Below are 12049 nucleotides of genomic sequence, written 5' to 3' on the forward strand. Positions count from 1 at the left end.
AGGGCTCTTTGTGAAGCACATCTCACCATGATACATGAAAACATATTTTACCTTCTTTGGATGGTAGTAGCATTGCTTTGCCTGGTGGTGCTGGCATGTGTCCCGGAGTGACACTGAAACCACATGTATAGTTAATTGGTTGGATGTGGCAGAGTTCAGTTATCTCGTGGGTGGTATATCGGAACCTGCCTCTGACAACGAAGTATTTGGTGTCTTTCCAAGCCTTTTGCACTACCCATGTTGAGACGTGCTTATTTTTCCTACCATTAATCTTATATTGGATTTGAAATATTGTGGAATTCTTACAAAAGAATTAGGTACATGAATGCTTATCCCATCAAATAACTTTGAAATATTGTTTACATCTATACAAACACATGCTTTAAAAATTTTTTCATAAGAAGGTAGTTACTTAGTAGGTACACTTATCAACAAGCAGGCCATCAGCTGGGATTTGGGGAGTGTTTTTTATTTTCTAGTCTTGTTTGTATTTACAGGGAGTGTATTTTATTCCCATGAGATTTGACCTCTGTGACTCATAAGTAAAAAACAGATAATAAAATATTCAGGCTTTGTGTTTAACATAGTATGATTTTCTACTGGATCCAATTATTGAGGATAGAATGTTAGAAATCACTATTTTCTTGGTTTCTTTAGCAGTAAACTATAATCAAGAAGTCATAAACATAACTTTATCTCAAAAACTGTATGCTTTGTTCATTTCTTAGAAGACTCGCATGTTTATGGGGACAGTGCAGTGTAATGGATAGATTTATACAGACCTGGATCTTTGTTAATCCATTTTGTTGGTTGTGTGATTTTGAGCAAGTTACTTGACCTCCAAGCCTTATATTTCTCACTTGCAAAATTGAACTATTATTTACCTTTCAGGATTATTATTTGTATTGAAAGTAATGTATGTAAAATTCTTAATTCACAGAAAAGCTTACTAAATGTTAGCAGCTTTTTATTGTATTCATTGTAATTATTGTTGTTATAAAATACATTATTATTATTAATCCTGGTAAGAAGCACAGTGAGATGTAGTCTTTCTATACTCCCTGATTTAAGTCACTCTTCACTATTTACAGAAAAGTCACAGAAGACATTCATAAATATTTTGCAAGTAGGATATGAAATATACATTAATTAATGTGAAGTTTTGTATGATCACTTGATTTGGTATATAATTAATACTTTAACAATGGATAATTAAGAGGTCACTGTATCTTGAAATCTCATTAGTTTGGACTAATTGGCACAAATATTAGTTTGATCTGCAGATTTTTTTTTTTCTAGAATTTTGTTACAATTGAGTAACTCCAGTTGTTGTTAGTCATTAGCTGTTACTGTTTACTTGTTCCTCCCAACTTTGGCTTTCAGTTGCTAAAAACTGTTCCAAATACCTGCTTCGAGGTATAATTAATAGTTTTAATAGCTGCATTGATTGACTTATAAGCAGTAAACTTTGTTTTCTTAACTTGGCTAAATAGGGATGCTGTACTTTATTATTAGTTAACAAAACCTTTCTTCATATACAGAGTTTTCTTTTTTTGGAGGAAAGGGAACATGTTCTTCATCAATGTTAATGTTACCTCAATGAAATCTACAACAGTAATAAGTATATTTTACTTAACTTTACATTTAAAATACTTTATTTTGTATTTAAGGTCTCATCCAAATCCAGAATATTTCAGTTTCTTCTCCTTTAGGAAATTGTCTTGGGCATTTTGTATGTTTATCCTTATATACATTTCACTCCTTTTTGATGTTTAGTTATATCTTACTATTCTTAAGCTTGACCTTTATTCTCGGTAGCCCATTAGTATCTAATTGTCTATGTAATTAGGTTCATGTGGTATTTGATATTTTTCTTTTTGCCGAAGTGTGTTGCTCTTACTCCTTTTCACAGACTATGACACTATTTCTGAAAGAATTTAGTAGCTTTTTCTTGCTTTATTTGTAGACAGCATCCTAATAGCGGCTTTCGTGTCCTTGACTTCTACTCCCTCACCTGTACCCCCATCCCTTCCTTTTCTTTCTTCCCTTTTTGAGCTTTTTATCTCTACTAATTTGCTTTCTTAGTCTTTTCTTTCAAACCACAAATATCTGTTTAGTCACAGTCATAAAGATACGTTGGTAGAAAATGGTGGTTCAGAGTATATAATAATAAATACATCCAACTGCCACAGCCTTCAAATGGTGCTAGTCTCTCTTAAAGTGTTTGACTATTTGCACAAATCTTTAAAAAAAAGTCATATTTTAATAGAAAGTTTTAGATAAATTTTCTCTCTTTTCCTTTAATCATTGTAATTTATTTTATGTAAATTTCAGGATTAGAATGGCTGAACACAGAAGAGCCTATTTCTGTCTACAAGGATCTATGTGGAAAAATAGTCATCCTCGATTTCTTCACCTACTGCTGCATAAACTGCATTCACCTATTGCCTGATCTCCGTGCATTAGAACACACATACTCTGATAAAGGTATCTGTTCTTTAATTAGTTTCTAACAGACTGTCCTGGCATAGTCACTGGAAGAGTGGCTGACTCATTAGCTCATAAGAGAATGAACATTTGGCAAGACTTCAGTGATTCTAAAAGTAATCTCTAATCTATGAATTAAAGACTTCATGTACCTTTTTATAAAGGGTTAAGCTTAGTGATAGTGGTTTGCCTATCTAAAGAAAACCAGCATTTAGTATATGGTTTTTCTCCGAGGATAGGGGTATAATTTGCTTTTTTCATGATCAGATATTTTAAAAGGCCTTTTTCTATGTTGAGGCTTATTTAAATTTGTTCTGTTTTTTAAAAATGAAACGTGACCTTAATTTTATACTCTTTTCACTGTGATAGGAAGGTTTAAAGTTCTTATTAGACAATGAGACTAGGCTGTCATTAATATGGAATGACATGAACTGCAGTGGAATGCAAAATATAACAGATACTCTTTCTTTGACACTGCTTCATTAAAAAATTATTATTACAACTAATGTTTTTCACAGCAGACTAGGAAATCCATTTTTATGGTATTACAAATTCTAAAGATGTAGGAGATTAATTGGCTTTAGAAGTTTGAAACATTAATGAGATTTTTTTTCTTGTCTACTTTCTAAAAAAAGAACATGGGGGTAAATGAAATTAATTAAACATACCATTTAATTAGGTTTAAATGAATTGAAGCGCTAATCCTGGAGTGGATTAAAAAAAAAAAAAGAGGGTCACTGATCCTGTGATAGTAAGGATGAGAATAGATTATATATGTACAAATGTAAAGGATATTCTGAAACTTACTTTAAAAGGGAAGTGATAGAGAAATCTTCAGTGCAGCTGAAACTTCAGATGCTTCTGAATTGTAATAGATTGTATGTTAAAATTACTAGTCAAATGATTTATCAAGAACTCAAGTATTTCTACTAGCTAAATCATGTTATTATAAATTTATCTATATGGATTTAAGAAATATGGATATCTTATTATCTCCTAGGTTTTGGATGCCAGTATTTCTTGTTCAAGACATCACATTTATTGAACATGTGTTATGTGCAGGGTACTCTGCTAACTGCTGAGGAAATATGTAACAAAATTGAATTAAAAACATTATGGAACCTGAGGAAAGGAATAAGTCACTTTGCCTAGAAACATTGGAAAAGATTTCTCAGAGAAGGAGACAATTGAGCTAGAACTTGAAAAATGAGCAGGAGTGCAGCTGAAAATGAAAATGGGGCAGAAGGGACACTCCTGGCTGAGGAAGCGTCAGGTAAACAAGCATGGAAGCACAGAGGAGTAGGATTCTTGCTCCAAGAACAGGTAAATAATTTAGTGTGGCAAGATTGTAAGGGTTCATGGTAAAAGTAAAAGGAGACAAAGGTAGGTTAGGTTAGGGCCACATTGTGAAATGTATTGTATAGCGTTCTTAATAGTTTAGACTTTTCCTTCTGTTGAGGATATAGAGATACTGAAGTTAGGTTTTGATTTGTTTTTTAGTAGAAGGATGACATTTGTGTTTTAGAAGGCATTACACATGGAGTTAAGAATCTCAACGTTTACCAGTTCCATACCTAAGATCACCCCTAAAAAGACTATTTGGTGAGCTTGTGGTTAACTCCATACCTGAAGCAGATTCAGTGACTTCTAGAATGGATGGATCCCTATAATCTCCAACCAGTTTACTGGAAACATTGTTTTTATAGCACATTGTGACAAAAAATTAAAAATATTTTTATTTACAAATACACTTCTGAAAAGTAAAATACTTTGTAGGTGGAGTGAGTATTCGCTCTCAGTTTCAACAAAGAATCGCAAATCATACACAAAGATACAGGAAAATGCAGCCCATTCAAAGGAAAAAATAAACCAATAGAAATTGCCTCCGAAAAATATCTGATAGCATATTTATGAGACAAAGACTTTAAAACACTGTCTTAAAGATGCTCAGATAACTAAAGGAAGATATGGAATAAGTTAAAAAAAAAAAAAAAAAAAACATTGTATGAAGAAAATAGAAATAGCAATAAAGAGAGAAAACCTAAATAGAAGCCAGAAGGAAATTCTGGAACTGAAAAGTGCGCTAACTGAAAGGAGAAACTCACTGCAGAGGCGGGGCTCCTTGACTTACAATGCAGCTGATAAACTGATGGTAAACTGAAAATATCATTAAGTTGAGAAAGTATGTTAATGCTTGACAGCACAGCAGATGGTCTCTGACTTATGATTCAACTTAAAATATTTTGACTTAATGGTGGTGTAAAGGTGATACTCAGTAGGAATCGTAAATCATAAGGATCTCTTTGACTTACAGTGGGATTATGTCCAGATAGACTCATCGTAAAGTTGAAAAATCATTAAGTCAGACCCTCATAGGTCAGGGGCTGTGGAGAGATTCAAAGGCAGATTTGAGCAGACAGAAGGAAGAATCAGTGAACTTGAAGATAAGGCAATGGAAATGATTGAATCTGGGGAACAAACAGAACAGAGATTGAAAAAGAGTAAACAGAGCCAAAAGGACCTTGGAATACCATCAATCAAACCAGCATATGTATTTTGGCAGAGAATATTTGAATAAATAATGGTTGAAAACATCCCAAATTTGATGAAAAACATGAACACAAACATCTAAGAATTTTAGTGAAGTCCAAGTAGGATGAACTCAAAGAGAACCATGCCAAGACACATTATTATCAAACTGTCTAAAACCAGAGAGAGAATTTTGAAAGGAGCAAGAAAGAAGCAACTCATCACATACAAAAAAAATCTTCAATAATCAGCTGATTTCTCATCAGAAACTTTGAAGGCCAGAAGGCAGTGGGCCAATATATTCAAAGTACTAAAGGAACAAAACTGTCAACGAAGAATTCTACAACTGGCAAACTGTGCTTCAAAAGTGAGAGAGAAAGCAAGACATTTCCAGATAAACAAAAGCTAAGGGAGTTCATTACTAGACCTGCCCTCAAAGAAATGCTAAAGGAATCTGAAATGAAAGGTCACTAGGCAATAATTCAAAGCCTGGGAAGAAATAAAGATCTCAGTAAAAGCAAATACATGGGCAAGTATAAAAACAAGTGTTATTGTAACAATGGTGTTTAACTCCATTTTTTGTTTCTACATGATTTAAGAGACTAAAATTATTCTAAAAGCTAATGTTATTGTGATGTCACATTTTGTTTTCTGTGTAATTTTGTTTGAGACAGAGTCTCACTCTATTCCCCAAGCTAGAGTGCAGTGGCACAATCTCAGCTCACTGCAACCTCTGCCTCCCAGATTCAAGCAATTCTCCTATCTTCAGCCTCCCAAGTAGCTGGGATTACAGGCACCTGCCACCAGACCCAGCTAATTTTTGTATATTTTTGAGTAGAGACAGTTTTGCCATGTTGGCCAGGCTGATCTCGAAGTCCTGATCTCAGGTGATCCGCCCACCTCAGCTTTCCAGACTGCTGGAATTACAGCCATGAGCCACTGCACCCAGCCTGTTTTCTATGTAACTTAAGAAACTAATGCATTAAAGTAAATATTAGTTTATATATTTGGAGATATAATGTATAAGCATGTAATTTGGGGATATCAACAACCGAAAGGGGTGGGGATGGAGGTGTTAAAGGAGCAGAGTTTTTGTGTGTTATTGAAGCTAGCATAAATTCAGATTAGAGTATAGTAACTTTAAGATGTTAAATGTAATTCCCCTGGTTACCACAAAAAGGAAAAAAAAAGCTAAAGACTATACACAAAATGAAATAAAAGAATTTAAATGTTTCACTACAAAATAAAAATCCACTAAACAAAAAAAGACAGTAATGTAGGAAATGAGAGATAAAAAAGCTCTAAGGCATGTGGAAAACAAATAGTCAAATGACAGATTAGTCCCTCTTTGTCAATAATTACTTTAAATGTAAATGGATTAAGTTCTCCAATTGAAAGGCAGAGGTAGGCAGAATGAATAAATAATATATTTCAACTATATGTTGCCTTCAACAGACTCACTTTTGATCCAAAGATACAAATAGGTTAAAATCGAAAGGGTGGAAAAGGATATTCTATGCAAATCGTAACCAAAAGAGAGCTGGGATAGCTATGTTAGTATCAGACAAAATGGACTTTTAAATCTGAAAAGGTTAGACGAGACAAAGGAGGACATTATTTGCTAGTAAAAAGCCCAAGCCAAGCACAAATTGCACCTGTAATTCTAGCTACTCAGGAGGCTGAAGCAGGAGGATTGCTTGAGGCCAGGAGTTAGAGACCAGCGTGAGTAACATAGCAAGACCTCATTTCTTAAAAAATTTTAAAAATTCAATACATAGATGTTATGATTATAAACAGTTATTTAATAACAGACAAAATATATGAAGCAAAAATCGACAGAATTGAGGGGAGAAATAGACAATTCTACAATAGTAGTTGGAGAATTATGCCCAATATATACAGGACACTCTCCCCAGCAAGAGACACTACCCAACAACAGCAGGATTGCATGTGGGACATTTTCCAGGATAGACCATAAGTTATGCCACAAGTTAATCTCAATAGATTTATTAAAGATAAATATTAAAGCATCTTTTCTGATCACAGTGAGATGAAATTAGAAAGCAGTAACAGAAGGAAAACTGGAAAATTCACAAATTTGTGGAAATGAAACAGTACTCTTTTAACCTGTGAACCAAAGAAGAAAACACATGGGTAATTAGAAAATACTTAAAGATGCATGAAAGCACAACATAACAAAACTTATGGCACATGGTGAAAACAGGGCTAAGGAAGAAATTTATGGTTATAAATGCTTATATTCAAAAACAAGAAATATTTTAAATCAGTTTTATACCTTAAGGAACTAGAAAAAAACAAACTAAACCCAAAGCTAACAGAAGGAAGGAAATAGAGTCAAGCAGAGAGAAACAAAATAGGTAACAGAAAAGTAATAGAAAAGAGCAATTTAGGTACAACCAACCAAAAGTTGGTCTTTGAAAGTACCAGAAAAATTGATAGACCTTTGGCTAGCAAGACTAAGAAAAAAGGAGAAGACTCAAATTACTAAAATCAAGAATGAAAATGGGAACATTACTATTGATTCTACAGAAATAAAAAGGATAATAAGACTACTATGAGCAATTGTACACCAACAAATTGGACAACCTAGATGAAATAGACAAATTTCTGAGAACAAAACCTACCAAGAGTAAAGTATGAAGAAGTAGAAAACCTGAATAGACCTATATCTAGTAGCATTATTCGCAATAGCCAAGATATAGAAACAACGTGTAAGTGTCCATTGATGGGTGGTAAGTAAGGGAAGTGTGGTATATGCATACAGTGGAATATTATTCAACCTTAAAAAGGAAGGAAATTCTGACAATATAGATGAACTTTGAGGACATTATACTAGGTGAAAAAAATTTACGATTTTTGCCACACATAAAATTCAAATACTGCATGATTTCACTTACGCAGGGTACTTAGAGTAGTCTGAATCATAAAGACAGAAAGTAAAATGGTAGTTGCCAGGCACTAGCAACAGGGGAGAATGCAGAGCTATTGTTTAATGGGTACATTTTCAGTTTTGCAAGATGAAAAGAGTTCTGGAGATGGAGGATGGCAATGGTTGCACAGCAATAGGAATGTACTTAATACCCTGAATTGTACACTTATAAACAGTTAAAATAGTAAATTTTATGGAAGAAACTGTAAGAACACAAAAATGGGTTTTTAATACCTATTTAAAAAATGAGTCTTACAAGGTCAGAATTGTACACCACTGGGAGGGGTACAGTCAATGGTATGTTGGAGCTGGCCCCTGCAGGCTGGTGGTGTGAGTCATTTGTTAAATATGTAAGAAATTTTATGAGCCAGTTGTAAACTTGAAATCAGCCACAGTGAGAGTATTTAGACCATAGAAATCAGCAAATGCTACAAATCAAGAGTTTTTAAAAATCGCTTTTCATCCCCCCATTCCCCTCACCACCTACAAGAGTTAAAGAGTTAGTTTATTAGCATATCACTGGGTGTGATTTACTGCCCCAGTAACTCATTTGTTAGTGTGGTAGAGAATACTGACTAATGTTTTTCTGTATTTGGTTGTTAGAATATTGTGGAATAATTTTTTTTTTTTTGAGTTTACTGTGGAACTTTTTCTTTAATTTGCCACACGTTTGTGAAGAATATTGGAGAAAAGGAAAAACATGAAAAATGGTTGAGAATGCCATTGTGATCAGTGTTCACAGAGGCTGGCTGGCTTTTTTTTTTTTTTTTTTTTTTTAATAAAACATAGACTTCTTTTTTTTTTTTTAACTTTAAGTTCTGGGATCCATGTTCTGAACATGCAAGTTTGTTACATAGTGGAATAAATTTTTAAGCATTAAAAAATATTTTGTAAGTAGTCTCAACATTGTATTTCAAAGAAACACTACTTCTGTAATATGCTACTATGTGAAAATTCTGATAATAAAAGATTTTTATATTGATCAAAAGTTAAGTTCAGCTTGTATTCACAAAAGCAGACATACCCAGAAATGATCACATGACAACTCAAGCTGTCCCTAAGTCACTAAATTAAATTTACTTTTTTGAAGTTAAATGTCTTTTCCCATTACTATTCAATGTACTTACCTGCAGCAGTGCAGTTTATGTTCTTAAAGTGACATTTGGTGGTATGTTTAAAAATCTAAGAAATGTTCTGGTCATTTTACCAGAAAGCCAAAAATGCTCCACTGAAAAAGGAAGTGTTTATTAATTCACAACACCTTGAAAGAGTCCCAATTTCTTAATCAACCTCCTTCCTCTAAATCAGCTTTTAAACGCAGGGTTGTAGTAGGGGCCATTGCCACTTTCACAGTAGCTAATGAGAAATTGCAAATGCCTTAAAGCAAAAAGCAAAATGTACTTAATGGTAATGAATTGTTCTGATGTTTAAACATTTTTAAAGAACTATGCCCTAAGATTGTTATTAATTAATGATAATTTAGTACACATTTATGTTAAACTGACAAGTACCACAGTGATATTTTACCCTTTTCTACTTGAGAGCTAAGTTTTTTTCATGGTATATACGTTAAGGATATGTTATTATATAATACTGAAATTGAATATAATGGCTATTATCTAAGGAAAAGCATTTTTGTTTTATAAGAAAACATCTATTAGGAAGACCTCGTATTTTAACATGTGATTGCTAGGTGTATGTTAATATATAACTAAATCAGACTTTAAAAAATCTGAATTTCATATTACTATTGAGTAAATGCTAATATTATGTAATATGTGCTTTTTTCTGTTTTATACTTTATTAAAAATTAGAAGAATATACTTTTAATTTTATAGTAAAGCTAAGCCTTTAAATAAGTCTATATATAATTTCACTTTGTGTCATGGTTCTCAAATCTTGCCCCCAGCCCCTGCCAGTTCTGATAGTTTTCATTAGGAGTACTCAGAAGATTCAGTATATAGTTATACTCATGACTGTATTACAGCAAAAAGATACCAAGCAGAATCAGGAAGGGGAAAAGATGGATGGGGCTAAGTTGAAGGGAGACCAGGTACGAAGATGGATGGGGCTAAGTTGAAGGGAGACCAGGTACGAGATTCTAGAGTTTTCTTTCAGTGGAGTCAACCCAAGATGCTCTTAATTTCCTCAGCGATGTGTTGTAACAGCACATTTGGGATGTTGCCAACCAGAGAAGCTCAGAAGTCATCAGGGTTTATATTGGAGGCTGGTCACGTAGGCAGCTTCAGCCTGCTGGCATGTTCCAAAAGTCCAGACTCTGAGAAGGAAAGCAGGTGTTCAGCATAAACTGTATTGTTTGTATAAACATTTTAGGCATAGTGAGCCACTCTTACCAGTTCTAGGAATGGTGAAAACCCGCCCAAAATCTAAGCTCCCAGAAGCCAGTCAAGAGCCAATCTTGTCTGCACGCCCTTTAGCTGTCAGGACTACTATGTTAACTCTTTCTGTACAACACACGTTATATTTTCTTTATTCAGCAGTCTTATTTATTGTTCTGTGTTCTTAAAGTACTTTAAAAACACTGCCAATTTATGGCACTTTTTCACATGTTTAGTGCGGACAGCAGCCTGATGTCAGTTTTTGATTGGCTTTCAAATTTGCATCTCATTTCTTCCTCAGTTTGGTGTTGAGCGATTTTGATCCTTTAATTTTTATGTTCCATTGTTCTTAGTATAAAAACTAAAATTTTGCCTATCCAGCATCTTTTCATACCCTTGTCATCCTTCAAGGCTGTTCAAGCCTTCCTGGCTTTCCTTCTGTTCCTAAGTGTCATCATTCCTCTTGCTTTAACACCTTGACACAGTGTTCCCTCTGCCTAGAGTTATCATCTCATCTTTTTTGTCTAGTGAAGTTATGGTTGTCTTCTGGATTTCAGAATGTCTTTGTTACAGTTTTTTTTTTTTTTTTTTACATTTTTCATAACGCCTCAAATATTCTCAATCCTTGCATTTTACTGTGTTTTTACATTGCCTATGATTAATTGTATATAGTACACGCTCTGCTATAGTATATACAGTTGTAATGGAGTGCACTTATATGTGTTTAAGTTGCATCTCGCAAAAATAAGACCTTTGAAGCTTTAAAAAGATGTATTTTTAAAAGTGATTTTATTACTAATATTTTAGAAGCAGTTAAAAATTTATTATGTTTTTTGCTTGTTAGTCTGAGACAAGGTCTAACTCTGTTGCCTGGGCTGGAGTGCAGTGGTGCGACCACAGCTTCCTGCAGCCATGACCTCCCAGGCTCAAGTGATCTGCCTGCCTCAGCCTCCCAAAGTGCTGGTATTACAGGCATGAGCCACCGTGTGTGTGGTTTTTGTTGTTGTTGTTGTTTATTTTACTTCACTGAAAAGGAGGAAGTTATAATTTTTGATAATAGTTTCTCCTTCCCTCATTCCCTTCTTCCTTGCCCTCTTCTCTTTCCTCTCTCCCTTACTTCTTTGCCTTTCTTCTATATTTTCTCTTAAATGGAGTAATTTTGATCCCTGTGTTGGCAAAGAATTCACAAAGGGAAGACTCTTTTACATCTGCTTTTTACTGTGCATGATTAACAGAAAAAGCAAAATAATTTAAGAAAAATCTGTGCATATTGAGGTTATTACAGAAAAAAATGGGATATTTGCATATTTGGCAATTATGTTTGTGTATAGGTCAGTATAGATACCCTATTTAAATATGATATGGCTTATGCAGATTTATAAATTCCTTCCGTATTTATGTTCAGTGAAATCATTTGTTTCCTACTTACTTACAAGGCACTGTGCTAGAGAATGATAAAACATGCATGGGTCCTATGTAATTAGTAGGCATTATAGTCTAACAAGAGGAGGCGTATAATCAAATAATCACACATATTTTTATAATTTCTGATTAGTGATGTATAGGAAAAATAGGCTGCTATGGTGACAAATTACGGAGTTTAATTTGGAGGAAATAAAGCTTTCTTATGAAAGTAAAAATTGAGCTTCAGTTCTAAAAGACAAGTGTGGCTTTAGTAGGTCAGAACAGATGAGAACATTACAGACAGGGAACACTCTATGTCAACTTTGTAAAGCAAAAGAAA

At 33.9% G+C, this 12049-nt stretch overlaps 1 protein-coding gene across 5 annotated transcripts in view; it reads left to right on the top strand.

Annotated features, from left to right (window-relative positions):
- NHLRC2 (NHL repeat containing 2) overlaps window positions 1-12049 on the top strand; it is a 53879-nt gene that overhangs the window by 1591 nt on the left and 40239 nt on the right. For 3 of the 5 annotated variants that reach the window (XM_032281689.1, XM_032281693.1, XM_032281690.1), the window contains exon 2: window positions 2335-2487. In XM_032281689.1, coding sequence (XP_032137580.1) covers window positions 2335-2487 — 153 coding nt within the window. Of the gene's footprint in view, window positions 1-2334; window positions 2488-3487; window positions 3811-12049 lie in introns of those variants that run through there. The other 2 variants (XM_032281691.1, XM_032281692.1) reach the window with 2 other exon arrangements.

The sequence above is a fragment of the Sapajus apella genome, unplaced genomic scaffold (assembly GCF_009761245.1).
Source record: "Sapajus apella isolate SASKATOON/1434 unplaced genomic scaffold, GSC_monkey_1.0 scaffold13, whole genome shotgun sequence".
Lineage (NCBI taxonomy): Eukaryota > Metazoa > Chordata > Mammalia > Primates > Cebidae > Sapajus > Sapajus apella.